The 27,207-nt window shown below is 49.0% G+C and overlaps 4 protein-coding genes across 8 annotated transcripts; 3 read left to right on the forward strand and 1 right to left on the reverse strand.

The window, feature by feature from the left end:
- The first annotated feature begins 3,304 nt into the window (after positions 1 to 3,304).
- On the forward strand, positions 3,305 to 8,687 carry LOC120639293 (probable transcription factor KAN2). 2 transcript variants are annotated; one of them, XM_039915265.1, is made up of 6 exons: positions 3,305 to 4,312; positions 4,408 to 4,484; positions 5,558 to 5,612; positions 5,742 to 5,901; positions 7,386 to 7,452; positions 7,716 to 8,687. In XM_039915265.1, the coding sequence occupies exons 1-6, from the start codon at positions 3,715 to 3,717 to the stop codon at positions 7,833 to 7,835; spliced, it is 1,077 nt and encodes a 358-aa protein (XP_039771199.1). In that variant the 5' UTR covers positions 3,305 to 3,714; the 3' UTR covers positions 7,836 to 8,687. The 2 variants fall into 2 exon arrangements, with proteins under 2 accessions (XP_039771199.1, XP_039771203.1); XM_039915269.1 differs by having other exon boundaries at positions 3,307 to 4,312; positions 7,389 to 7,452; positions 7,716 to 8,418.
- A 6,120-nt stretch (positions 8,688 to 14,807) lies between these two features.
- Positions 14,808 to 18,692, forward strand: LOC120639326. 2 transcript variants are annotated; one of them, XM_039915293.1, is made up of 6 exons: positions 14,808 to 14,989; positions 15,303 to 15,409; positions 16,665 to 17,173; positions 17,277 to 17,447; positions 17,677 to 17,809; positions 18,329 to 18,692. In XM_039915293.1, exons 1-6 carry the CDS (start codon positions 14,915 to 14,917, stop codon positions 18,366 to 18,368), a joined length of 1,035 nt encoding a protein of 344 aa, XP_039771227.1. In that variant the 5' UTR covers positions 14,808 to 14,914; the 3' UTR covers positions 18,369 to 18,692. The 2 variants fall into 2 exon arrangements, with proteins under 2 accessions (XP_039771227.1, XP_039771229.1); XM_039915295.1 differs by lacking the exon at positions 18,329 to 18,692 and having other exon boundaries at positions 17,277 to 17,451.
- Positions 18,693 to 19,228: 536 nt separating this feature from the next.
- Positions 19,229 to 22,611, forward strand: LOC120639305 (TOM1-like protein 1). Of its 3 annotated transcripts, none has more exons than XM_039915275.1 (5): positions 19,229 to 19,394; positions 19,555 to 19,676; positions 19,947 to 20,470; positions 21,113 to 21,358; positions 21,951 to 22,611. In XM_039915275.1, the coding sequence occupies exons 3-5, from the start codon at positions 19,952 to 19,954 to the stop codon at positions 22,362 to 22,364; spliced, it is 1,179 nt and encodes a 392-aa protein (XP_039771209.1). In that variant the 5' UTR covers positions 19,229 to 19,394; positions 19,555 to 19,676; positions 19,947 to 19,951; the 3' UTR covers positions 22,365 to 22,611. The 3 variants fall into 3 exon arrangements, with proteins under 3 accessions (XP_039771209.1, XP_039771221.1, XP_039771215.1); XM_039915281.1 differs by having other exon boundaries at positions 19,240 to 19,394; positions 19,510 to 19,676; XM_039915287.1 differs by lacking the exon at positions 19,555 to 19,676 and having other exon boundaries at positions 19,237 to 19,394.
- A 280-nt stretch (positions 22,612 to 22,891) lies between these two features.
- On the reverse strand, positions 22,892 to 26,118 carry LOC120639337 (probable 4-coumarate--CoA ligase 2). Its single transcript, XM_039915300.1, has 6 exons — positions 24,740 to 26,118; positions 23,844 to 24,042; positions 23,617 to 23,762; positions 23,482 to 23,549; positions 23,292 to 23,394; positions 22,892 to 23,194 (listed from the first exon to the last, which is right to left on the reverse strand). The coding sequence occupies exons 1-6, from the start codon at positions 25,829 to 25,831 to the stop codon at positions 23,075 to 23,077; spliced, it is 1,728 nt and encodes a 575-aa protein (XP_039771234.1). The 5' UTR covers positions 25,832 to 26,118; the 3' UTR covers positions 22,892 to 23,074.
- Positions 26,119 to 27,207: the final 1,089 nt, after the last annotated feature.

Consider the following 27,207-nt stretch of genomic DNA (forward strand, 5'->3'; position numbering starts at 1 on the left):
AAAATTTATTTGGAGGTTTAAATGTTGCATGTATTTTCTACAAATCTAGTCAAACTTGTGGCATAAAAACCAAAAGCGACTCTTATTTAGGGACAGAGGGAGTATATTTTAAAATATAGGATGTTTAGGATAGGCAAAATAGTCAAATTCATTCCTGAACTATGAGGCTCAGCTCAATTTGGTCCTTGAACTATAAAAACATCCAATTTAGTGACTGAACTATCCTAATTGGCCAACTTCATCCTTGAATGTGACGTGGCACACCATGTAGGCTACTCTAGTCACCACCCATTCAGTTTCGGGTATGAAATGTCCTTTTTTTACCCTCCATCTATAGAGCAGGATATGTTAGTAAGATGACATTTTAGCCCGCATTTCCAATAGACATACCATTTCAATAAGGGGCTATTCCATGAATTTGCGTCAACATTTCCCCGCTGTTCATTTCAACTTGGAGTAGTCGCCTACGAACTAGAGACCATCGAAGTATGGCCTCTTGGTGATGGCATTCATGCGCGAATATGACATTCTTTGCCCTGAGTGTTGTGTGGTTTGATGTCATCTACTCTCTTGGTGTTTGTTGATGTTATTTTTTGATGTTCTGAACCTTGGTTAGTTTTCATTGCCGCTTCAATGAATATTCAGACCACGAACTGTTTTCCCCTTTGGTGACCCTAAAAAAATAGGTAAGTGTGTGTGCCCAACTTGCACTTGAAAAGGCTAGCTCCTTCCGTTGTGTAATGTAAGGTATTTTGGTTTGTTCTAAGTCAAAGTAGTTTAAGTTTGATCAAATTTATAGAGAGAATATTAGCATCTTACACATCAAATAAGTAAATTATGAAAATATATCTCATAATGGATCTAATTATCCTTATTTAAAATTTAAAATATTATAACTCTTTTCTATGAACTTGATCAAACTCATAACAGCTTGACTTAGAACAAACCAAAATGCATTACATTTCAGGACGAAGTGAGTATACTTGGATAGGAGTTGGAAATGCTAAGCGCAGACCTATATTCTTTTTTTTTGCGACCGTGCCTGGGCATGTTTTTCATTAAGAGAAAGAAAGAAAGTAGCTACAAGAGGAACCGGTCACAGTTGGGGCCGGCCCTAAGAGTTTTCTCCGGTCCCTATTACATGGCCAAAATTTCGCGACCTGGTACCACCAAATTTGCAAACGATTCTAAATGCCTAAAACCAGCTTGGGACCAAGTGATGATCTCATCAGAGACCCTTCCCACGATATCATCGACCATGTGACTTCGGCGATCAAAAGTTCTATCGTTTCTTTCCTTCCACAGAAGCCAACAAATGAGCACCACTAGAGAGTCAAATCCCCGACGCCAAACTTTGGGAATCAGCTTCCGTGCATGTGCCCACCAATCCAGGATGTAATCAGACTGAGCCTGTTGCAGAAATCACTCATATCCCAACCGGCGCAAGACCTGAAACCATACTGCACGAGAGAAGGGGCATGAAAGCAATAGATGATAGATAGTTTCAGAGGATTGGTCGCAGAGCACGCAATTGTCGTCGTCCTGCAGCCCTCGTCTTTTCCTTCGAGCGGCGGTCCAACACCTGTCATGGATGACGAGCCAAATGAAGAATTTACACTTTGCCGGAGCTAGCGCCCTGCGGAGCAGCTTGGCTCCCTCAACCGGGTGCTGTCCAATGAAGAACGCCGAGTAAGCTGAGGAGGTGGAGAAGACCCTATCCGAAGTCCACCTCCAGCAAATCCTATCCGGCTGATCTGCAGTGAGATTGATCTGCCTTACGCGATCCGAGGTTTGCAAATATTCCAATAAGACCTGCACGGTGAGAGCCCCCGAGATATCACTGATCCATTTGTCATCGAGCAAAGCGTCTGCGACCGTTCGTTGCTGCTTGCAGCGAGAACCGACAGCGTTACATAAGCAGGGCGCCAGCTCTAGCAGGGATTGCCCTTGCAACCAACGATCCGTCCAAAAAAGCGCCTTCTTGCTGTCACCCAACTCCACATAAATTGAGGCCTAAAACATAGCCTCCACAAGGCGCTCACCCTCAGCCGGAAGCTCCAGCCATGGCCTCAGGTGGTCAGTTCTTCTCAGCCATATTCATCGCATACGTAGAGCATACCCAAACTTCTGTAGATCAACAATCCCAAGCCCACCAAGCTCAGGCGGCCTACATACTCGGGGCCAAGCCAGCAAGCAGTGTCCACCTTTCGCCTCCTTGGACCCTTTCCACAGAAAATTTCGTCTACAATTATCGATGCATTTGATCACCCACGGAGAGAGGTTAATAGCAAGGGCCGTGTGTGTGGGGATGGCCGAAAGTGTGCTCTTGATCAGCACCGCTCTGCCGGCTTTGGTAAGCAACCCTGCCTTCCAGGACGGCAGTCGATTTGCCACTCGATCCACCATAGGTTGCAAATCATTCTTCGTGAGGCTTCTTATACCCAAAGGTATACAAAGATAACGAATGGGAAAGGGTTCTACTGTTGCAGGAAAATTGGTGAGGAGCGTCACCGTACTCTCTAAATCACACCGGATTGGGGAGATCAAGCACTTTGCCATGTTTGTCCTAAGCCCTGATGCTCCTGCAAAGATCTCCAGAATTGTTCTCAACATGACCAAGTCCTGCCGATTGGCTGTAAGGAAAATCGCGACGTCATCGGCGTATAGGAAAATCCTTTCCTTGATCTTGTGGTGTAGCGACCTTAGAAGGCCCATGCTGTCAGCAAGACTAATTAATGCGTTGAGAGCTTCCATGACGATGACAAACAAAAGTGGGGATAGCGGATCTCCCTGGCACAGGCCCCTAGCATGGCAAATCCGCCTACCCAAAGATCCATTTGCAACCACCCGTGTGCTTGCCGAGGAAAGAATTAGCGCAATCCAGTCAAGCCACCGCCTGGAGAAGCCAAGATGTTGCAGGAGTTGTAGCAGGAAGCGCCAGTTCACCGTATCGAAAGCCTTGGCAATATCAACCTATATTCGAAATTCGAGATAATTATGGGTCACTATGATCCAGGAGTAATTAGGCTAGTTTCTTTCCGCTGAATTATTAGCACCCAATTGATGTCCACAAGAATAAGTACACACACCTAGATAAATAGCACCTAAATTGTATGGATTCCCATTAACATAGGGAACAAGCACATAGCCTGGAAAGGGAATGTTACCTCACCTCTTACATTCCCTTCCCTCCCTCAGCATATATACATCCATCCCTGTCGAAAGTGTCATCCTCCCACAGCAATCGGCCCCGAAACACCCCAAAAGCGCGTGTGTGGAGGAAAAAGATGAGAGGCCGGGTAGAGCAAAAAAAGAAAGGGGAAAGGAAAGCAAAAGGAGATGCATGGTGTGGGAGAAAAGACCAATCTATATCTTCCTTCCTAGGCCACCTCCTCGCAACAAGCCTCGCCCCCTCTTTTTCACACGACACACTGCACATACAAATACAGACACACACTCCTGTCCTTTCCACTCCAAGTTTCCTCCAACCCTCTCTCTCTCTAGACTCTCCGCTTCAACTCCCCCCTCCTCCCCCTTCTCAGCTCCTGCTGTCTCACACGCGCTAGTCTCTCTTCTTCCCTTCCAAGCGAGAATTCCGGCACCCTCAATTTCCATACTCCCCAACCAAATCAAGCACACACTACGCAGCCGTACCCTCCTCCGATCCCTCAACGACGAGATACGCCGCCGGTTTCTCGTCACGAGAGCGAGAACATGGAGCTGTTCCCAGCGCACCCGGACTTGCAGCTGCAGATCAGCCCTCCGCCAGCCACCAAGCCAATGGAGCTAGGGTTTTGGAAGAGAGCTCTAGACGCCGCCTCGCCTGCAGCCACAACAGCGGCAGCGGCGGCGGCCACAGCCACCACGGCTCCGTCACTCTCCTTCACCTCGTCGTCGTCGGCGCCGACGGCAGCCGTGGGATTCCACGCGGCGGGCGGCGCGCACCATCACCACCAGGTGCCGGGCTCCCACCTCGGCCTCCCGTTCCTGCACCACACGCAGCCCATCCTCCCGGAGGGCGGCGGCGGCATCCGGGACCTCGCCTCGATGAGGCCCATCCGGGGCATCCCCGTGTACAGCACCACGCAGCCGCTCCCCTTCCTCCAGAGCCACCCGCACCACCACCACCACCACCCGCATTGCTACGACGCGATCGGCGTGGGCCACGCCGGCGGGCCGAGGTCCCCCAAGGCCGCGCTCCGGCTCGCGGGCGCGTCGGCGAAGCGGGGCGCTCGCGCGCCGAGGATGCGGTGGACGACGTCGCTGCACGCGCGGTTCGTCCACGCCGTCGAGCTGCTCGGGGGACACGAGAGTACGCGCCCGCCCGTGCTCCTTTTGCCTCTGGCTAGGTCGCTGGCTTGGGTGAATGATTGGGTACTGATGCTTTTGCTGCCTGTGCCTGTGCAGGAGCTACGCCCAAGTCAGTTCTTGAGCTAATGGACGTGAAGGATCTGACCTTGGCCCATGTCAAGTCGCACTTGCAGGTGAGGGAAATCAACTGGTAAATTAGTTCCGCCGATTACTGTGCCTCTTTGATTGGTTAGATAGCTAGTTTCATCCCCCCGAGCTAGCTATGAACATGCTTTGCATTCCTCCTTGCATACAATCTATGAATGTTCGATCGACCCTCTCCCTAACGTACGTAGTACAGATCTTAGTTGTAATATTTTTTCCTAAATAGAGAGTACAAAGTAGACCTCAATATGGAAGAGAGAATACACATACGCAAGATACCAACAAGCTATACTCGTTTCTTCCATGATAAAGTTGACCATTTTTCCTTATTTTTACAGTTTCACTTGTACTGCTAGGCTGCGAGCTAGTACTGTCCGGTAGCCCATGCTCATGCATGAGATAAGAGTACTAGTCATTTTTCACATCACTTGCTGCGCAGTAAATTTCTCTCCCGTGTCATCACCCCAACGACCCATCTTCCTCAACGAGAGAGAAAGCGAGCGATGGCTTGTGGGAGACGAGGTGTTCGCCACCACTGTAGCTGTAGCTTTTCCCCAACACGGGGCGCAGCTTTTCCATTAAACCCCGGGCGAGATCAGCAGCAGTTCGGGGGAGAGCACAAAGCATGCAATGCGGCATGCCATTAAAAGCCCCACCGGTCGGTGTGCTGTGTGCATGGCGCGGCGGTGGTGGCGTCGTCGCCGCCGCCGGCCGGATCGGACGGTTTCGATCGCTCGATCCGGCAGAGCCGTGGCGTTGGCACACGCAGGGCCGCCGCAGCAGCAGCATTGATATGCATACTGCCCAAGAAGAGGTGGCAAGTACAACCCAGCATCATTCCGCAATAATTAATCTTGCCCTTGGAGCTGCCGCTGCTGCGCGCTGCACAGTAGCTGATCGAGCCATCAATGCCCCGCTTGTGCAGCCTTATTTATTCATTGGCCCGCCTTGTAGACCAGTGCCACCCCCCTTTGACTTTAATGTACTCCTCGATATTCCTATAGTTTTTGTTAGATTTATCTTCTTCTTCTTTTCTTTCCTGCCGTCTGATCATCCTCGGCATGTCATCATCGTCGTCCGTGGTTGTTCTTGGCTATTGCAGATGTACCGGACCATCAAGACTACTGACCACAAGCCAGCTTCTGCTTCATCCTATGGTCTGTTTACTGGACGATCATACTCATACTACATACCCTACCCTACCCTAGCTAGCTGCCAGTGTACATACGTTCAGCAGTAGCAGCATCGAAAATTTAATGTTTTTTACTGCTACAATATTTTTGCAGGCCAAGCGACTGCCAAAATGATTATAGATATCCCCGACGACAACTTGTTTGAGGTCACCAACACTACCAGCGGCTCTGAGTCGTCCGCTCAGCAATCTAATCCTGATGGCAACGAGCATGGCTCCAGCATGTGTGCTCTCTGGAGCAACTCCTCGATAAGGTACAGATATGTAACGCCATCCCTTCCTCTAAAATCCAAAGAATATGTAGATGCTGAGGCATTTAATTTTGCTACCCTACACAATTCTGTATATATCCGTAAGTGAACCGCAGCTTTAGTAGATCGCGCCATTGCCACATTAATTACTTCTCCTTCTATCCAAATCCAAACTACTCGCTTTCTAAATTGTTCGGGAGTTTTTATACCAGCAGATGTGGCTAGAGGTTGAATTGCATGAACTAGCTAGACTCATATAAGGACTGAATTGCTGCCAATTCATGGTTGATGTAGTAACAAAGGGGAAGCTAGCTTACATTCATGCATGTGTATGTAACTATGCCACCTCGGCTCTACTCTATAGGTCTAGGAGGCCTTCCACAGGTCATAAGGCATTGCCGCCGTAGTACGTGTAAAAAGCACAAAGTACGTACTCTCCAAAATGCACATGTCCAAGTTTAGACTACTTCCCATAAAGGACATCACTCTCGTCTCTCTACACATGCAGTACATACGTATATAGTATATGTCCAAAAATCAATCGTTACGTCATGCGCACAATATATAGAGTACGTGCTAGTCATTAGTGTAACAATGTTCTAAAGATCGGTCAGCTAACGCACAGTTCCCGACATCTTTTCAGATTCAAACTAGTGGCCATCTTCTTTAGGTTCAAACTAGTCATCTTCGAGCCACTTTAGGCAAAACAATGGAGTATTCCTTTGTCTCATTTTCCTTGTTTACTATAACGACCACATCCAAGTGCTCACAAAAAGCACCAGGGCTCCTACCTTTGTTCCATCTGCTCCCCATCATGGTGCAATGATCTCTCGAATATATAAACCCATGATTTTAATAATATATGTGCTAGATAGCTATAGCAAGTGCACACTTTTTTCCAACGCTGCAAAGAAATAGCGGTAGATCGAATCTTGAGAAATTACATGCGAAACAACATGATATGCACATTTTTTTAGTGATTCTTTTTAGTTACAAATATGTGTGTACTACTGTGAGCCCGCTGTGTACTTTTTAGTCATTCTTTTTAGTTACATTTTTTAGTGATTCTTTTTAGTTACAAATACGGTAATGAGTAGTAGAGTAGTACAAGCGGCCAGTGATAATGCATGGTCTATACACATGTCTCGTACATGAACCTTCCTAACACCTATGAACATGGTGTATGTGCAGGCATTGATCGGTGTGCCATATCACATGGTATAAGAGTAGCACATAAGCTAGAATAATGTAGACGCACAACCTTTTACCTCCAATTAATCCCTGATCTGATAAAGTTAGTTTGTCATTTACAGCATCTTAACAGTGAAAGTAGGTGTTGCATGCATGCTTTGTTCCCTCTGCCTTCTTTTTCTCTCAATGGACTCCCACTACGGATGAAAAGATATGGAGGGCATTTGATTCTCTCGATCAGCCCATGATAATCTTTTTTGATGATTGAATTCCTCTCTTTTTCTTCTTTGCTCCAGCAGCAGGGGGGCCTGGTTCCATGACAAATCAATAGATGCCACTCCTGGCGACATCAAATCCTTCGAGGTATGCCACCCTTTTTTTTCCTTTGCAAAACCGAGTCCATCATTATCTCCAATACCTTGCCGAAGACCAATGATGCCGTGCTAGTTAGTGCAACAGCGATCATTCGTTCCATGCACCTTTGGACAGTGCTCCCTGCTGAGCTTTGATCAATGCATATTGTCGGCAGCATTTTGGAGCCAGCAGTTAGTGCAGTTATCACACCATTTCCGGTCTTTAACCTGCACTTTTGTTTTTTCTTCTTCTTTTCCACTCGACATTTTCAGGACGTGCAATCTGAACGCCTTGACGATGTCTCCGACCTGAACTCGTCGCCGTTCCAAGTAGCCGGGATGTTCGGCAGGAGCAAGAAACCCAACCTGGACTTCACCCTAGGACGGATATGATCCGCCGTCAACATACCACCATGGACCGGATCGGAAGAGATCGAAGACCAAGACGGCTAGCTAGCTGCATATATAGATCGATTCACCTCTAAGCGGCCATATTTATGATCCGATGATGGGAGAACCGTATGGCCGTTGGTAGCAGATGGAGGGAGAACCATAGCTTGGAAGAAGGAAAAAAGAGAGGGTAGGATGAGTAAAGAATAAGAGATAAGACAACCGTCGATCCAGGAACAAAGCTAGAGCTGCCCCGGCCCAAAAGGAGATGCATGGGGAGACATTGGTGCGTGCGTGTGTGCTTGCTGCTGTGTGTGCGTGCAGTGGTAGCAAGATGGATAGCTCCATAGGCTTTATCAAAGGCGGCAGGCAAGGGCAAGGGGTAGCTTGCCTGCCTGCTGCTCGCCAAAGGGCATACGCATATGCTCATTGCTTGTTTCTGGATGGGTGGTGTACACATGCAACCATGGAGAGCAAGGGGTGTGTGTGTGTGCGCGCGCGCGCGCGCCTGAAGATGCATGCGAGGTTGTACTACCCTAGGTGTGTAGGGGCCGGTTGGCCGGCCAAGGTTTTAACAAAAAGGTTGCTTCATATCTTTTGTTATATGCTCATGCCAGTGCCACAAAAAAGTGTGCAAAGAGAGGTAGCGCATGTACGTTGTGTATGTGCTTGCGTGTGTGTGTGTGTATGGACCATGCACGGACCATGGAGTATTCTTGCTCTCTGAGCTTTCCGTCAAGGCTAGAATAGATTCTTGCCCTGGATTGGGTCTACCATGCGTACAACCTGGTCGGATTTTTAGTGATCCACATGGCCGAAACAAAAGCTGCGATCAATGATAGTAGCTCAGTAAGGTTCTCTTGAAAGTTTGGTTGCAAATTCAGGCCCTGTTTGGTTTCCATAAGTTAGGTGACTTATTAAGTCAGGTGACTAAAAATCAGTGACCTATAAGTCATAGTTGTTTGGTTGTAGGTGACTTATAAGCTTGTTAAAGATCCTATTTTACCCCACCTCCTCTCCTTCCATTATGGCTTTAAGGGTGGGTCCCACGCGAAGAAGGGAGAAAGGGGGTGACTTATAAGTTTTAAGCAAGGGTGTCCCAACTTATTGCTTATAAGTCCCATGACTTAATAAGCTTGGCAAAATAAGTCACTTTTTGTACTTTTCAGCTTATAAGCAGGTGACTTATTTGGAACCAAACAGGGCCTCAGTTTCATCAAGGAAAAAAGGATGACCTACAGCAGTAATTGATACACAACTTTCTTTTGCTGCTCGAACAACGGGTGCATCTACATTTTTACACTAATTTATTTTCTGATATTTTTGCTTATGAACAAACTCACAAAAAAAAGAACCGATGGTATGGTACCCTCGATGTACCACCGTACTTAGAGGTGCAAATTGGTGATCTTAGATGCACCTCCAACTCTATTTAGTTTAAAATTTTGTACTACTTAGGATCTAGCTATTTTGGAGAAGTGGTATAAATTTTTAAACAAAATTGGGTTGGAGGTGCATCTAAGGGTCATCAATTTGCACCCCTAATTTTAGGAATGTCAGAAGTAGGAATTTCTTCTCTACAACACTGCGCATACGTGATGTGTACACCCAGAAGTACCTGAATCTTGCACCTATGACCAACATACACCGCAGGGAAATTTACTGTAACACGAGTCAAATACTACTCGTAGTAAAAATTTGCAGGTGAATTCGAGCATGAACGCGGGTGCAAATTGCCAGAGCAGCAGGCACGTCAATTTGGCCATTTGGGGAGCACCCCCTCCAGCATGGAATGGATGCGCGCATGCAGTTGTCCGCGTCAATCAATAAAGAAAGAAGAAGAAGAGAGGGAAATAAAAAACGTGCGAGGAGGAGGAAGAATTGAAGTCAAATCTTTTCAGGGCCGGAGGCCGGAGCGGAGGACGACGACGAGGGAGGGAGGGAGGGAGGGAGGGAGGGAGGCTGCTGGGACGTCGATGCTGGGCGAGCTGATGGCATGGCATGCAGCTGATGGACGACGACGACGCATGGATGGGTGGGTGGGTGGATGGATGGACGCGCCTGAGGGCAGTCCCAACGCAGACTCTACGGTAGAGTCTAAATCTATTAATTGCACTGCCACGTAGGCATTTTGATGATGTGGCAGCAGATTTATTGAGGAGGGAGGGAGAGAAGGGAGGAAACGGCGTCTAAATAGGACGCCGAGTCTGCGCTCGCCCCGATGCCGCAAGACTCCGGAAGACTCGCGATGGGGAGGACCGCATCGAGTCCATGGATCTCGTACTCCGCCGCCGCTCCCCTTCCGTTTCCGCGCCAGCTCCCGCCTCCGCCCCGCGTGTTCCCTCTCCCGCGCTACTCCTGCTCCCGCGCGCTCCCTCTCCCGCGCTCCATCTGCTCCCGCGCTCATCCTGCTCCCGCGCGCGCTCATCTCTAGCGCGCGCCAGGGACCGTCGCCGCAAAAAATTTGAGGTCCGCCCCCCTCTAGGGCAGGTAAATAAATCTCCCTTCCTCTGTTGCCCGTCTCCCGTTCTCCCTTCGCTCCCATCTTCTCCTCCCATCCACTCTGACCAAAAAGATCCCCAAATCTCATATATGAATCCATTAACAAAGATTGATGGACGGCGAGGCAAAGGCGGCCCTAGAACCCATCCTCCATCTGTCCGTGCCGCTGGGACCTGTGGTTCGGTCGCCGGAGCTGCTGGAACCCGTTCTCAAGCTGGAGCCATCGGTGTTCCTCAAGCCGATGCTGGTATTCGTCGAGTTGGTGGTTCTCCTGTCGGTTGGTGGTGGCCAACGTCATCTCCTACAGAAGGGTAAGTCTTCAAAGAAGTACATCTGTAGGTTATAGATTGTTTAGCTAAGTCTAATTAGATTTGCAACGATAGTTTGTTGTATCAGTTTGATTAACGCAGCTGTTCAGTTAAGGTAATTGGCTGGGGGGAAAATGTTGTGTTTTGCCAATAAAAATGATTGGGGTACCACATCCTGTATTGGGGTAACGCAGCTGTTCAGTCTAATTATATTGGTTGTTTATGGAAAGCTAGCTTGCTGTTTGTAATTGATTTTGTTTTTGATACATTAAGATTTTGTTTTTGAAACTAAAGCATTGAGATTTTGTTAATTTAACCTCCTGTATAGTTTTGCCAACTTAACTAACCCATTCTCATTTCTTCACGGATTTGTTTGGAGGACTATGGACATGAAGTTCTGAGGAGGATGACGGAAGGCTTATCATTATCTAAATACTATTATCATCTATTTAGTTTGCAATTCATATCTATGTCACTATTGTTATATATTGTGATGGATGACTCGTGGCTGTTCTAAACTACCATCGAAGTTCTGTTTAGTATGTTTGGGTTCTGTGACCGGTACTATGCACTGTTGTGTTTTCGTTTTTTAAATCTTAAGTGCTTGTTTGGTGTACAGTAGATCACATGGTATTGTGCCACAACTGATCAGCTTTGTTTGTGCTGCACAATAAATGGTTTTATGTATGGAAACTACTATTACATATTTTGCATTGGGAAGTATAATTTCTTGTGATGGAGTCTTTGAGACTTAGACTCCACGAGTGGAGTCCGCATTGGGACTCCCTTGAATCTGATGGATCGACCGGCCGAAGTGACCTCTCTTGGAAAGCCTTGATCTGACCACCTCCGTTTACCCGGCCGGCCTCCTCACTAGCCCCCTACTACCAACCTCTAGCCGCCTACTTTTGTTTCCTAGCCTCGCTCGTCGTTCCCCCAGCCCGGCCCTCCATGGATCAATGCCCGAGCCCAGCTCTCCTCCGTCCACGGAGTTTTTTACCATTTCGAAATTACCAGCACCCAACCTGATGATCAGTGTCTGACCAGATGCATCCATTATCTTGATCCCTTCTCGTCAATCGGTCCAGCATGCTGCTGCAATTTTTCCAGTATATAAACATTGCTTGCGAAGACTCAGAAAAAAGGTCACAACGACAAGAGCATGTTTGCATGAAGGCAGGTCAGGCCATGGCCGGCAGTCCGTACTAGTACTACAAAGCCAAGCAGGAGCAGCGCAAGCAAACCCAGCACGCAGAGCTCCCGCGCGCAGACTCTGCGAGAGCGAGGGAGCTTGCGTGGTTGACCGCGTCGCGACCCGCCACGCACGCACCGAGGCGACCAGGGAGAAGCGTCCAGCGGCGCGTGATTTCCGCGGGATCCATGCAGTCCCGCACCACCCCACCCGTGCACGCTGCTGCTGCATGCGGACGCCAGGGCGGGGGCGGGGCCCCGCCGGCAGCCAGACGCTCTCGCTCGCTTGGTCGCCTCGCCTCTGGGCTCCGGCCTCCGGCTCCGGCTAGCTACCTAGCTAGGCCCTTGCAGTCGCGGCAGGTCGCCATGCACTGGGGTCTGGGGCTTGGTGGCTGCCTTCCTCTCTCGGGTCAGCTCGCGCGTACGGGCGCGGCGTACGTGTCCGCGAGGGACGGGACGGAGCCGGCCACTTGCTCCGTCCGACCCTCGGCTCGGCTGCGGCCTTGGCCTTGCGTCCGTCGCCTCCTGCGTTCGAACTCGCACTGACTTTGAAGCACCGAAAGCTACCAGCAGGCCTCGCATGGAATACGTGACAGAAGATGCACGCAGCACGTGGTCATCCATCGTCGCTGATGGAACCGAGCTCCATCGATGCCGTCATCAGGTCAGGACGCGGACTGTGTCGCAAAGAAATCTCAAATTTGATTCTATTTTTGGCACAATGGGTTGATTACTCGTACGAATTTACATGAAGATCTAACAAGTTGAGCCGCCTTATTATCAAAATAATAATAATAATAATAAAGGATGATTTTCTTTACCTATCGAGAAGAAGAAGATTAGAGGAGCTGGACTCCGGGGGCGGAAGAATCTGTGGACGGACGGACGGACGGGGCGAGCAGAGACTGCACGCCGGCCGAGGAAGGAAAGGCGTTGAACAGAGGAAACGCGCGCAGAGGAGAAGCAGGGGGGAAATGAATGATGAGGCACTCCATTACGCTATGATTGGGGGGCGCCCTAAAGGAGAAGCGACAAGCGATCGAGTAGCAGCAGCTACAGCAGCAGGCAGCGGCAGCAGCAGCATCGCCTAGTACTCCTAAACAATTGCTGCTAGCCCTGCCCGGTAGGGGCAGGCAGCGGCAGGTGCAGGCGAAACAGTGGCCGTGGGCCGTGCATGGCCATGCCATGGCCGGCGAAAGAGAGAGGAGGGCCGTGTGATCACGTCAAGCGAAGGCGACGCGGGCAGAGTGCCGGCCGCTGCGGGATGGGAGCTGGCGCTGCGGGAGAGCCGCCTCGCTCGCTGGGTTTGAAAGGCAGCGCCAGGCCGGCGCAGCGTTGGCGACCAATGGGGATACCAACAAGCCGTGCGTCCCGAGCCAGACGGCGACCAGACATGCCTCCGCCCACCAGCCCGCCCGCCCGGCATTCAAGGCCCCAGCCCCAACCCCTGTCCTCCTTTTCTGCCCTGCCATCTCTCTCTCTCTCTCTCTCTCTCTCTCTCTCTCTCTCCCTCTCCCCCCCCCCGGCAGCCAGCAGCAAGGTTAAAATGTGCAGGTAAAAAATAAAAATGCAAGCAGTGTAGTTTTCGAGCTGTACAAAAAAATGAACTTTTACTGCACACTGAAAAGACATGGTCGGCATAATGTAGAAGTAGGCGTCGAGAGCAGGAACAGATGGTCGATCGATCGCCGCCTCGACTCGCAGTTTTGGACACTGCTCGACCAAAAAAAAGAGGAAAAAAAATTATAAGCAACGCGTGACGTGAGACTGAGCGACTAGCGAGTGACTAACACCAACCATCCTCTTTGTTTGGAAACTGATCGCCGCCCATTTCCGGCACTGTACGGACGCCCCACCCCCGCGCTCTCACATGCGCGCACGACGGCACGAGAGGAGCCCGGACGCGAACACGCCGTGGATGCGACGTGACCTTCGCGTTCGCGTGGCCTCGCCTCCTTTCTCTCTTTCTTTTTTTTTTCCCGGCGCGCCTCCGTGACATGACGCTTTGCTCCCTAGTGTTCCGTAAATTTTCGCTGCTTTCCCCTCAGTTTTTTTTCCGCTGCTTCCTCCGTCCTGACGGACGGACTCACGAGGCCACAGCAAAAATTCAAAAAAAAAAGGCCACAGCAAATCAGGACAGGACAGGCCTCGGCGTCGAGCCCGATTTCGATGGGCCGTTTAGACCAACTCATATGGGCCGGGCCTCATGGTGGGCCTAACTGGGCTAACCTGCCGGGTGCGGCGGTTTTCTGGCTTCCTTCGCGAATGCGGAATTTTTTTAATTTTTATATTATTTTTTCCCTGATTTGTCAAAAATATATACCGTTTTTTTTTTCAAAAATGTCATCCAGCTGGGTTGAAGGTACCGCCAGATGAACCGGCGGCAGGTGCACTGTAGAAAACATACCGCCGATTCATCCGGTGAAAGGGTACTGTAGCGATTTTTCATTGGCACTGTAGCGATTTTTCATCTAAACAACGCTAGACTTATTGTAATTACAAAGTTGTTTTGATCTGATTCCCGATACACTCCCGATGAGTAGCACGACTTGTTTAGATCTGATTTTTTAGATCTAAATATTGTGTCGATTATTTAAACATCAGAATGATTCTAAATGAAAAAGTTTGAATTACAAAGCTGTAGATCTCGTCGAGGTCTATAATTTTCGTATAAATTTTATCTCCATCTGAATCCATATGAATTTGTTATAATTTTTTGAAAATGTGCTACAGTAAATTACTACAGTGCCGCTGGTTGATTTGTCTTTAAACCGCTACAGTAACCTTTCTGTTTTCAAGGACCGGTGATATGTTTTCTACAGTGCACCTGCCGCCGGTTCATCCGGCGGTACCTAACTTCTGCCGGATGAATTGGCGACAGGATGATATTTTTGCAACAAACAAATTTCGGCATATATTTTTGATAAATCGGAAAAAAAATATAAAAATTAAAAAAAAATTCGCGAATGCGCCTTTCCATTCCGTGCCTTCCATTTGGGTGTGGTGTAGCAGCAGCAGAGGGAGTAGGCAGTGTGCGAGGAAGCCGCGAGGGCGAGAGAGAGAGCTCGGCGCGATTCGGAGATGGGCAAGGGCGGCGAGTTGTGGGACGACTCCGCGCTGGTGGACGCCTTCGACCGCGCCGTCGCCTCCTACAAGGTACGCTTGCTCGTCGCCGGTCCCGACGGCTTCGCGGATCGCCGCCTCTCGGCGCAGCTGCTGCTAGGGTTTAGGGTTTTGAGGGCTTCGCGGGACCGAGTTGGAAGTGGGCCGGCTACGTTGTAGGTGGGTGGTCGGGTAGGTGGGGTGGGCGCTAGAGATTTGGATTGGGGGTTGGAGAGCTGAGTCGATTTTGCTTCGTTGGCTTCGTGCTTACGAATTCATTTGTAGGGAATATAATGCTCATGTATCTCCCCTGTTTGCCACTACTTGGGATGCTTGCTTGCGTCGGGCTAACGTTGATGATTTGCAGGAAATGCATGGCAAGAGCAACCGGGCAACGCCATGTGAGGATGAAAAGCCTGCTGCAGCTGCTACTGCAGAAGTAGAGGAACCCATCACTGCTGAAGCAGAGGATGAGTAAGTAGACTGATGCTTTTAGCTTCACTCCGTGTTGATAATTTGTTAGTGGTATACTAGTTGCTAGTCCGTGTCGATGCTATTTGAAGCAAGTGTAGTGTTACATGAGTATTGTACTTACTGATGGTAATGCTTAGAATTTCATGGTTGTCGGATTCTGTACAAAGAGGGGTAGCCAGATGAAAAAAGACAACTGTGTTTCTGAATGTTCTATTTGGAGCTCACTTTTTGATTAATGAAGAAACTTTAGCTTGGGGATGACAATGTCTTGCTATCATCAGCTGGACATGTATTTTGTTAGAACCTGACCATCACAATTTTTTTAAGACCATTTCCTTTTGTCTACTGAATGTCCACCCAACATTCGAATATTGTAGAGCATGTCCATAGGTGAAGAAAAGCCTTAGAAGCATCCAGATTTCATCATTGTTCTTAAGTTTGCCAAATTCAACTCATCTGTTTGGGGAAACTAATCACCAGATTACCAGATGCTGCCAGACAGTTTGTGGTAAACCAACTTATCTGATTAGTATCAAAAGTGCTAGGTGTCAGATAACTGGAGGTGATGAGTAATTTTATTGGGAAAATTGCAAAACCCACCTGCATCTCGAATTCTTGATTCCTACTGCAAATTTTATATATAAATACCCCCATGTTCCCATTGACCAACCAATGTGATTTTGCATAGCGTCGCGGATGATTTTGCTTTTCCGTTATAAGCTTGCCAAAATGTCCTCTCAGAATTTGGTGCGCTCGCCATGGAGACCAGGCCTTTTTTTTGGCTTTTTGCTCAAGTTTGGTGTTGTCGCATCCCTACATAATCGTCCTACTTGAGTCATGAGTGAGTTTAGGCACAATTATTCGTTCATGTGGCATCTCTACTCTCTATCACCTCATGATAAGTGAAACGAGTCAGATGATGCTAGAGGCCAAACTATAGCTACATTGGCTGGTCAACTGGCACATGGGGGAACCTGAAAACACATAAAATTGCAGATATGAGATTCTGCATATTGGTATTTGAAAACCCCATTGACTTGCTTTTGGGATTTTGCAATTTCCGTATTTTATTTTCAGTTTTAATAAATATGGATGCGCAGCAGACTAAATATATTACCTTTTCTTTCAACTTGGCCTATCTTATACATTTGCAGCATGTACATCGTCATTTTTGTACCCAGTATTAAACTCTTGTGGTATTTTCTTGTGTTTTTGTGATAAGTGATCAAGTTTAATTTCCTTGCTGCATTTAAAGGCAACGAGAGAAAGATGTCAACTGTGGCAGCACACCCTGTGGTCTGGCGGATACACCACAGTTGCCCTCTGAAGAAAGACAAGCAGTTGAACATGTTCCTCTTCAAGAAACTGATCCAGTCAAAGAAACACATGTTTCAGAGTCTAAGACACTCTCTTCAGATGCTACTGATGCTGATGGAAATATGAGCTCAAGCCAGCAAACATGGGAGTACAATGAATTGCTGAGACAGTACTATGAGCTTGAGGAGAAGAGTCGGAACATTCTTCAGCAACTCCAACAAACAAACTACTGGAATTATCAAGCATCCGGATATGCTTGTACAACCCAACAGCAGCAAATTCCTGCTTATAGTGCCACAGCTCCAGATCCTCACTCCTCCAGCACTCAATCCTCATGCTGCTACTGGAATGTTCCCCTGGTATCTTTCTCCTGCTGTTCAGCTGGCCAACCAAGTGAACGTTCTGCTTGTATGCCGCCTAGTGGTGGCTGCAGCGTATCATTGACTTGTAGGTGCCTACTTCGGTTCCGTGCTTTGTTTGTCTGTTCATATAGACTGTGCCTATTCCTTTGCCTCTATGATGTGACAGTATGGTGTCATTCATTTTTCAGGTGATCAGTGCCCTGGTACAAGCACCACATACCCTAGCGTTTCAAACTTCATGCAGCTCCCAACAAAGTTATCTCCCAATGGTGATCAAGTTGCTAAGGCTGCAATGATGACTGCTGAAGGTGCCTTGAATTTTATGAGAAGTACAGTATCTGCACAACCTGGCTCCCAAAGTAAGTAACTTCTTGTCTGCAGTAGTGGCATTACGTCCACTGTGCTTCTTCTGTAGACGTCTAAAAATATGTTTGAAAGAATAGCTGGTTGGATGCATGTACTGCACATTATTCTTTATTCTTAAGTATAATAATCCATAAACTCACATTCTCCTGCAATATAACACGTTGAGCATGGGGACACATTGAGTAATGCACTATACAAGTCACCTTTTTCTCTTCAATGTAGAAACTGAGTCAGAAACTGGGAAGGAGGAGAGCACAAGTATGGGCATGAACCCGAATCTTGACATAACTGGAGCAGATAGTGATCTTGCTGTTCTCTTAAATGCATGGTATGCGGCTGGGTTCTATACTGGCAGGTAATCCCTATCACTTGAACTTGTTTTCCTTGAAGATTATCCCTTGAACTTTGGGTTGTGACTATGCTCGGATTGCAGTGATGCCATCTGTATCTCTGCATTAAATTTGTATTCCTTTGCAAACAATCAATCAATCATACAGTCTTCTTAATGCTTGTAGATGTCCCCACATTTTGCGTTGTTATTTGCATTCACTTCTCACATACACATAGGGGGTATAGCTCCTGCCATTGTTTCGAAAAGGTAATATATATTTGCACTTAATAATTAAGGAAAGATAAAGAGATTAGTTTTATTGATTGACATAAACTATTTAGGATATGCTAGAAGCTTAAAAACCATGAAGTTCTGAGCTTGTAAAGCCCAATTTTATGAAAGCTCTGTTGCACCTGTAAAACCATCAATTGTATTTATTATTCGACACTTGATTCTTGATGCCATTTCTGTACCGCTTGTTAGTTGTTACCATTCTATGATACGTTCTATCATGGATCTGAAATGTCTGAATTCTGTTTGTAGGTACCTTGCTCTGCAATCTACGAAAAATTCAAAACAATAGTTCATGAGGCTGTGGCCATGGTGTGGTAGATTTCTAAAAAAATGACGGTTATTGTTCCACCGATGGTGAAAATGCCCCCGTACGGCTGAATCATGAGCAAACTCGATCTGCTATGTAACTGAACATTCATGGAGCTGTGCTGTTTCGTGCTTACCAGTGCTTTTCAGGCTAGAACCACCGTATGCTCTTGGATGCACTTGTTACTTAACAGAAAAGGTGGTGAAACGAGTAAACTGTTTGTCTCAACTTATTATCAGGTTTCTCGTCTCGTGAATAAGAAATTTGCTGTTAATTGGTGGTGGTAATGTCTATGGGTCTCGACCATCTGTTACCTGTTCTAGCATGACGCCATTTGTGCAGCTTCCAGGCGCAGTTGTTGATTGCAGGATTAAGCGGCGCGACCAGAAAGTGTTTGTGCTTGTCAGCATGGGGTTTGTCCGTTGCGCCACGTGCGAATTTCTTTTAAACCTGTCAGCCGGAGCTATTGTGACTTGTGATATTGCCTGCCGACCGGCCGTGCTTGCCCCGCGCGTCGTGATGTTTGGCGGTGGTGGTCGGTACACGGCACCTTTCAAAAGTCGTGGCATGTGTGACTCGTCAGCCGCCGACGAGGGAATAATAATGCTCTGCATCGTCTGTGTACGCAGTACGCGTTGACCCTGCTTGTGCGTCGTCTCCAAACTGCCAAGTCGGAGCCTGCGCTGAATGCTGTATACATCCTGAGAAGAGAAGAATTTAAGGTGTTTGTAGGGCAATTTCCTCATTCATCTACTTTATGGTTAAAATGCGCAAATATCACTAAAAACATTTACAATTCTAGAGTGTGTATAAACAAAGATCTTGGGTTGAAAAGGACGGAGAGCAACGGGGTTTATGGTTGGTCTAGAAGCAATAACCGAAGTGACGGAGAAGAGACCGCAACTGCAAGGCACCGCACAAGAACTCGCCAGGAAGCGACGACGCGGAAAGCCAAGAGAAGCCACCCGCCGCTGTTGGATTGTTCCGTTCTTCGATTCCCCCGCGGAGGTACGCTCCGCACCCCACCCAACCCCTGCTCCTAATCCGCCTCTCCTGCTCCCCCGGAAATTCCGCGTCCAGTGCTCGGATCTTCTCCCGCCGCTTCCCCCGATTTTCCTCACAGCCCGTTTCGTCTCCTCTCCCGTCCGCCGCCGCCGCCGCGCTCCAGGACCGGAGTCTTCTCTCCTCGGGGATCGTCGGCGCCCTCTTATCCGCGCCCTCTACTGGTGCTGGACTGCCGTGGGGTGGAGATCGGCTTGAATCAACTCTTCTTGTAGTCTGTTGGTGCTGGTGAGTAAACCCTAGCCTCCATGGAGGAATCTTCTAGGAGTTCGTTTTGCTTTGCGGATTTGCTAATCGAAACTGTCCAGTTGGTTTTTCTTCCGTAGCGCGTAACACTAGTCTTCCCAGGATGCAATTTAGTTCCCATAATTTGGGGAGTTTCAATTTCAACGCCCGCGTGAAATTCGCCATGGTCCCTTAGATTTAGGCTAATCATCATGTCCATGTGTTATCTTACTGTGAGATGCCTTTTTGTTGACTAATTTGGGGTTTCTGCAGCGAAAATGAGTGACAACTTGATGGACAAGGTTAGCGCCTTTGGCGAGCGCCTCAAGATCACTGGGACGGAGGTCAGCAAGAAGATGACGGCCGGCATGAGCTCCATGAGCTTCAAGATGAAGGAATTGTTCCAGGGGCAGACTCCGGCCGACAAGATCGTTGAGGATGCCACTTCGGAGAACCTGGATGGGCCTGACTGGAACTTGAACTTGGAGATTTGCGACCTGATCAACACTGAGAAGGTTAACAGTGTGGAGCTCATCCGTGGCATCAAGAAGCAGATCATGCTGAAGGATGCGAGGATCCAGTACCTCTCCTTAATCCTGCTCGAGACTATTGTGAAGAACTGCGAGAAGGCCTTCTCGGAGGTTGCGGCTGAGCGGGTTCTTGACGAGATGGTTAGGCTGATTGATGACCCTCAGACAGTTGTCAATAACAGGAACAAGGCCCTTATGCTGATTGAAGCGTGGGGGGAGTCTGGTGATGAGCTACGCTACCTGCCAGTCTATGAGGAAACCTACAAGGTATGCAGACACATGCCTTCATTTTGGTTACCCATGTTTCAACCAAAACTGCATGACTTGTGTCTGTTTCAATCGACTCGTACTAGTATTATACAGCAGTGGTTCATTTTCTTCTCCTACTTCATGCCAACAAGAAAGTAAAACTAGTATTTGTTTATCCATGATGCTAATATAGAGATTAGAGAATAATCCAATTTAAGAGCAACATGCTGAAGTAAGTTTGCTCTAGAGCATACATTGCTTCATTCACTGGGATATTTATGCTTCACATGGATTTCTTACTTTTTGTATTTTGGATTATGGACATCTTTTTTATGGTTATAGCTTTCTACAGCTAGGTCACCAAGTACCCAATTGGTAGACCTTAGGCATCAGTATCATTCCTATAGTTCTAGCTATATTATTTAGAGGTTCTTTTCATGCCACGTTTGATTTTATCACTTCCTCTATATCTTACCTGATTATTTTAGACATCAAAACAATATTTAGTTCATGTCATTCAATATTACTTCTGACAATATTGTAGAAGGAAAAAACTAAGTTGACATGGCAGTGCATGTGATGCTGTTCTTCGAAATATATTTGCTGTCAAAGTTTTTGCCAATTTCTATATTATAACATGATCATTTCCTTCTTGTGTAGAGCTTGAAATCAAGAGGAGTGCGGTTTCCTGGACGTGACAATGAGAGCTTGGCTCCCATATTTACTCCCCCACGATCAGTTGCTGAAGCTGACATTGATGCAAACTTGCCCCAGCAGGCTTTTGAAGACGTGCATGTTCATACATATACTGCCGAAGAAACAAAAGAAGCATTCGATGTTGCTCGTAACAGCATAGAACTTCTTTCGACTGTTCTTTCCTCTTCCCCTGAGCAGGATGCTTTGCAGGTAACTACATTTTCTGTAGCTGCGTCACAAATTCATTTAATTTTTCTTTTACTCTATTTGCCTGCTTTTTCTAGCATCATGACGTGAATAGCAATTTCCACATCTGACTAACTTGGATATTGTTTGTGTCGTGTCATCGGCTGAAAATACTTTGGGCAGGTGGATGTGTTTCTCTTGCTGTTCCTGAACTATGGTGACAAAGTGATCCTGTACTTTATTTACAAGTGAATATTTTGCTGTTCATGTGACTGTTAATCTAATATAATGCATACTTTACACAGTTTCTTTAGAAATCAGAATGACTGGTAAATTACTCCATGTTGCTTGTTGAGCTGTGCTAACTGCTTTCCCTGTTACAATAACACACATTGCATTCTAGCACCTGCATCTGTTGTAGGATTAGGGAGGGCATGTTGAAATATTTACACTTCTGTTGTGCATCCTGAATTGGTAGATTGTGTATTGTGCTTTAACATGCTTTACTAAGGGCATGGAAGACTAATGAATAATTTAGTAAGCACCATCATTTATTAAGCAAATACAAATCAAATCCTGTAAAATGGTGTTCTGACTAGTTTTGTTGCTGTTGCAGGATGACTTAACAGCCACTCTTGTGCAACAATGCTACCAATCTCAGCACACTATCCAGAGAATTATTGAGACGGTTGGTGACAACGAAGCTGTGCTCTTTGAGGCCTTGAGTGTGAATGATGAGATCCAGAAAGTGCTATCCAAATATGAAGAGATGAAGCAACCCAGGGCCTCGGAGCAAGCAGAACAGCGTCCAGTGGTCATACCGATTGCCACAGAACACGAAGATTCCACTGCCGTTGGCACTGAAGATGCCCTGGTCAGAAAACCAGTTGCTGCTAGGGCAAGGTCAGGTGGAGATGACGATATCCTTGATGATCTCGACGAGATGATATTTGGCAAGAAGGGAGGTAGCAGTTCGCAGGAAGCACCCAAAAAGCCAGATCCGAAGAAAGATGACCTTATCAGCTTTTAAGCACCTTCGCACCCCGTACTTGCTATTTTATGGTGCTGTACTCAGTCGGTAGAAGATTGCAGATTCTGTAGGATTTGGATCGCTTGTTTATTCTCATACGATCATACCTGCCCCTTTTCTCAGTTTGTCCAGTTGTTAAGTTGCTGCACTCTCTCAATCATCTGGTTTCATGGAGGAGTCCCATGAATGTATTTGATGGTGAATTCTGCCTTGATGGGAAAAATATTTTAACTAAATCTTTGCTCCTCCCTTCAGGCCCTGTTTAGTTCCTAAAAAAATTCTGCAATACCCGTCACATCGAATATTCGGACACATGCATGAGGCATTAAATGCAGTTGAAAAAATAACTAATTACACAGTCTAATTGATTTGTACGAGATGAATTTTTTAAGTCTAATTATTTTATAATTGGATATTATTTGTCAAGTAACAACGAAATGTGCTACAGTACTAAAACTAACAACTTTTCACGAACTAAACAGGGCCTCGGTTGCTAATCGAGCAGACCCGAAACATAAACTGTGAGATGGATTCAAAATTTGCCAATCTTATTGATGCCACATCGAATAAATGCATTCTCTTACAAAGCATATGAAATTATGAATACATCTTGCAATCTCGGTACGCTTATACACATACACTGAATGGTAATACAATGCCAACACCAAATGAATGCACGTAGCAAGGCAAGGGTCTGAGGCTGCAGCTACTCAGGCGGTCGCCGCTGCGGCGAGCTTGGCCCGCAGCTCTCTCCTCAGTATCTTCCCCGACGCTGACTTGGGGATGGAGTGGGTGAAGTACACCCTGTGCAGCCTCTTGTAGAACACCACCTGAAAATGGGCACACGCGTGCACAGAAATACAGAATTGTGGTCAGTGTTGTCCAACCGTGACGTGCGTGTTGTTCGACGACGCAGCTATGGAATACCTGCTTGGATATGTACTCCTTGATGGCATCCTCTGCGATGTCGGAGTCGGCGGCGCGGACCACGAAGGCGACGGGGACCTCGCCGGCGGCGTCATCCTTTTGCCTGCCATGCGCATACATCAGGTCGGTCAATTCTTCCTGCGTGCGATTTATTTTGATGAATTCGGAGCAGCCGATATGGCGGCCTTACGGGACGACGGCTGCGTCGGCGATGGAAGGGTGAGCGAGCAGCAGGGCCTCGAGCTCGGCCGGCGGCACCTGCACGGGACGTCTCAGAAACGCGGAAGGCGTCGTGAACTCGTGGCTGTCAGGGCTTGCTGCGTACCTGGAAGCCCTTGAACTTGATGAGCTCCTTGACGCGGTCGACGATGAAGACCTCCTCGTCGTCGTCGACGTAGCCGATGTCGCCGGTGTGGAGCCAGCCGTCGACGTCGATCGTCCTCGCGGTGGCCTCCGGGTCGTTCAGGTACCCTGCGCCGGCACCGGTCGGTCACTGGTGGCCCACGGCGGCGCGCCGAAACTGTGCTAGCGGAACGTGCAGTTCACACCTACCTTTCATGATCTGGGGGCCCCGGATGCAGATCTCGCCGGGGAGGTTGCGGCCCAGCAAGAGGCCCGTGTCCGGGTCCACGACCTTGAGCTCCGCGTTGCGCACCACCGTGCCGCACGACCCCGGCTTGGCGGGCGACGGCTCCTTGGCGAACGCCGGGCACATGGACAGCACCGGCCCGGCCTCCGTCATCCCGTACCCCTGCTCGCAGTCGCCACGCCCAACAGCAGTCAGGAACCTCAGGATCACGTCCGGTTCGACAAAAATCCCCGGCAAAACCGAGCTCGGTTTCGGCCGTGTGGCCGTGCCGCGCTGGGTGGTGGTAGGTGGAACGGGAGGCTCAGATGCGGTCATGTGGAGGGGTGGGTACCAGGCGCGGTGATGGTTTTCGGCCCCAGGACCACCCCCAAGGCTGCACGTTGCGATCGGCCAGCATGAATGCCAAGGCCTGCGGCGCGTACGTCCAGGCGTTGGCACTTTGTGAAAAAATTGTCACGGCGTGCACGTCTCCGTCCAGCAAGGCAGCAAGTACCGAGCAGTCGTGTTGCACGTTAGTACATTGTAGATAGAGATGGGATCCGATGGCTCGAGGCGTTCTTTTGGGGATATAAGGTAGCTCTAGCTCTAGCTCTACTGGGAGTATTCTCCGTTCGGTCCAATGCCTGGTTCCGGTGAAAGTCTGAATAATAGTACTCCATCCTAGCTACAGGCCTACAACTACTTCACGTGATCTGGGGATGTAAAAGTTCTTATCATGTAAAAGGATAAAGCAAAATCTGGCTACAAATTCTATGTTAATTGAAGTTGTCCCCCCCCCCCCCCCCCCCCCAAAAAAAATGGCTGTAATCTGAGTGAATCGGTGAAGCAGAGGCACACCATCGTGACAGCAGACACTGACCTGCCCGAAGATGGCCTGCGGCACGCGCGCGCGGAGCGCGTCGACGAGCTCCTTCCCGAGCGGCGCGGCGCCGGAGAGCACGATCCGGATGGAGCTCAGGTCGTACTTCTCCAGCGCGGGGTTCTTGGCCAGCGCGAGCACCAGCGGCGGCACGACGGCGGCCACCGTCACGCGCCACCGCTGGATGCCCTCCAGCATCGCGCCCATCTCGAACCTGGGCATCAGCATCACCGCCGCGCCCGCCCGCAGCGCGCACAGCAGCACCGAGTTGAGCGAGAAGATGTGGAACAGCGGCAGCACGCAGAGCGCGACGTCGCCCTCCCGCATGTACAGGTTCGGGTTCGCGCCGTCCACCTGCTGCGCCACGCCGGCCACCTGCCCGCCGTGCGTCAGCACCACGCCCTTGGGCAGCCCCGTCGTGCCCGACGAGAAGGGCAGCGCCACGGGGTCGTCGGGGGATATGGACACCGCCGGGAGGGCGGCCTCGTCGGCGGACGCCACCAGCTCCCAGAACGCCAGGCAGCCGTCCGGGGTGCTGGTCGCGTCGTCGACGGTGACGACGGTGAGAACGCTGCCCTCGTCGCCGCTCCTCGCCGCGCCGTCGATCCTCGGGAAGGCCTCGTGGCGGAGCTTGTCGACGTAGGCGGACTGGGTGACGACGAGCCTCGCGCCGGAGGTCTTGAACTGCTTGTGGATCTCCTGCGGCGTGCAGAACGGGTTGGCGGCGGTGGTGACCGCGCCCAGGAACGACGCGCCGAAGAAGGTGAGCACGAACTCGACGGAGTTCTGGAGCAGGATCATGACGCGGTCGCCCTGGCCGACGCCGAGCCCGTGCAGCGACGCGGCGGCCTTGCGGCACAGGAGGCGCGTCTCGGCGTAGGTGTAGGTCGTTCCCGTGGCCGCCGCGATGAGGCACGGCGCGTCCGGGAGCTCCGCCGCCCGCGCGAAGCAGTACTCGTGCAGGGGCAGGTGGCTGGGGATCTCGATGTCCGGTAGCTTCGACCGGAACACGGTCTCCTCCAGCGCCACCATCTCCGTCACCGCCGCCGCCGATGCTTGCGGCTGCGCCTCCGGTGCTGCCACCGTGATCATCTCCTCTGCTTTTCACGAAGCAGAGACCTTCTTGGAATGGACGACGACGAACCGGAGCCTTCACACCAATTGCACAAGAAATCTCTTTCTTGCCAGTTCGTATCAGCGATCGAGATTCTTGGAATGGTGCTTGATACTGGAGAAGAGGAGGGTGAGGTGGAAATAAATACAGCAACAGACTAGCAGGGACTGGAGGTAGGCGAGGGAGAGGAGAGCGCGCGCACTGGATGGCTGGAGGGGGGGTAGGTAGGACGAGAGGGCAAGGAGATGCATGTGGACGGGGTGCGTACACGGCCGGCAGCCGGTATCGACCCGGCCCATAAAACTGAGCACATTTTCCCGTCAATAAAATCGGGTGATGACTTCACAACAGCCGGCCAAAATTTTATTTCTAATTCTACCTACGCTACCACCCTTTGCATCGATGACATCAAGTAGACTAAGACACCATCGGCGACAGCGGCTCAAATAGAGTTGAAAGAATTTATCTTCCACGACAGCACGCACAAGCAACTTCAAAATTTAAAAAATTGTACTAGTTCTTGAAGTGATCATTAAATTCAAATTCTAATTGCACAACTATATTTCTTTTTAAAAGATCTTCAAAATAAGGCGCCACTTGCATATGTTTCGATAATAGTTTTTCAAAGACACATAAATTGTTTACATAATAGAAGAATAAAAAAAATACTCAGTTGACTTGCTAAAGTTTCACATCACTGATCATGCAATAAACATTCATCTACCCTAACATAATTGTTTGCCATCATCCTCTATTCACACCATTGAATCTATCTTCTCAATATCAATTGTCGTGGGATTTCTAGGGTACCCACAGCCGGGTGGCGGAACGCACCCGCCTATTCCCAGAGAGGGAGTGCTCGGGAAGGTACTAGGCGGTTAGGCTAATCTAGCTCTGAGATAGGCACACAAGAACACACGATCTAGAGTGGTTCGGGCCGCCGGAGCGTAACACCCTACATCCACTGGGAGAAGTTTTGATCTCTGTTGTGTGTGAATCTATCCTCTGCCTGGCCTTGGCTCTCACCCAGCCTGAGTTTTTCTTCTAGCGGGCGCCCCCTTTTATAGACCAAGGGGTGCGGATACATATGACGTTGGGGCCCCGACAAGTGGGCCCAACGTGACTGTGCAGCATACTGCGCGGAGTAGTCAAACGGCTACAGTGGTTACGAATCTTTCCTCCGATACGCTTCCATGCCCTGCTAGCCCTCTGACGAAGGGTGGTCTTCTCTTGTCCCGTCAGCAAGATGCCCGTTGGGGAATCGTAGCTTGCGGCGTGACCTGTTGAGGCTATTATATAGGCGTCATAATGGGTGAAGCCGAGCCGTCGTATCCACCTGTTATGGCAGACTGAC

The sequence above is a fragment of the Panicum virgatum genome, chromosome 1K (assembly GCF_016808335.1).
Source record: "Panicum virgatum strain AP13 chromosome 1K, P.virgatum_v5, whole genome shotgun sequence".
In the NCBI taxonomy this organism is placed as follows: domain Eukaryota; kingdom Viridiplantae; phylum Streptophyta; class Magnoliopsida; order Poales; family Poaceae; genus Panicum; species Panicum virgatum.

What these genes read in the sequence shown, in the direction of transcription:
- LOC120639305 (XM_039915275.1), top strand. Translation starts at nt 19,952, where the DNA reads ATGAGTGACAACTTGATGGACAAGGTTAGCGCCTTTGGCGAGCGCCTC. An exon ending in TCTATGAGGAAACCTACAAG is followed by an intron (nt 20,471 to 21,112) that starts GTATGCAGACAC and finishes CTTCTTGTGTAG; the next exon opens with AGCTTGAAATCAAGAGGAGT. An exon ending in CTGAGCAGGATGCTTTGCAG is followed by an intron (nt 21,359 to 21,950) that starts GTAACTACATTT and finishes TTGCTGTTGCAG; the next exon opens with GATGACTTAACAGCCACTCT.
- LOC120639337 (XM_039915300.1), bottom strand. Translation starts at nt 25,831, where the DNA reads ATGATCACGGTGGCAGCACCGGAGGCGCAGCCGCAAGCATCGGCGGCG. An exon ending in TCAAGTTCAAGGGCTTCCAG is followed by an intron (nt 23,550 to 23,616) that starts GTACGCAGCAAG and finishes CGTCCCGTGCAG; the next exon opens with GTGCCGCCGGCCGAGCTCGA. An exon ending in AGGAGTACATATCCAAGCAG is followed by an intron (nt 23,195 to 23,291) that starts GTATTCCATAGC and finishes GCCCATTTTCAG; the next exon opens with GTGGTGTTCTACAAGAGGCT.
- LOC120639293 (XM_039915265.1), top strand. Translation starts at nt 3,715, where the DNA reads ATGGAGCTGTTCCCAGCGCACCCGGACTTGCAGCTGCAGATCAGCCCT. An exon ending in GCTGCTCGGGGGACACGAGA is followed by an intron (nt 4,313 to 4,407) that starts GTACGCGCCCGC and finishes GTGCCTGTGCAG; the next exon opens with GAGCTACGCCCAAGTCAGTT. An exon ending in TGGAGCAACTCCTCGATAAG is followed by an intron (nt 5,902 to 7,385) that starts GTACAGATATGT and finishes TCTTTGCTCCAG; the next exon opens with CAGCAGGGGGGCCTGGTTCC.
- LOC120639326 (XM_039915293.1), top strand. Translation starts at nt 14,915, where the DNA reads ATGGGCAAGGGCGGCGAGTTGTGGGACGACTCCGCGCTGGTGGACGCC. An exon ending in CTGCAGCGTATCATTGACTT is followed by an intron (nt 17,174 to 17,276) that starts GTAGGTGCCTAC and finishes TTCATTTTTCAG; the next exon opens with GTGATCAGTGCCCTGGTACA. An exon ending in TGCACAACCTGGCTCCCAAA is followed by an intron (nt 17,448 to 17,676) that starts GTAAGTAACTTC and finishes TCTTCAATGTAG; the next exon opens with AAACTGAGTCAGAAACTGGG.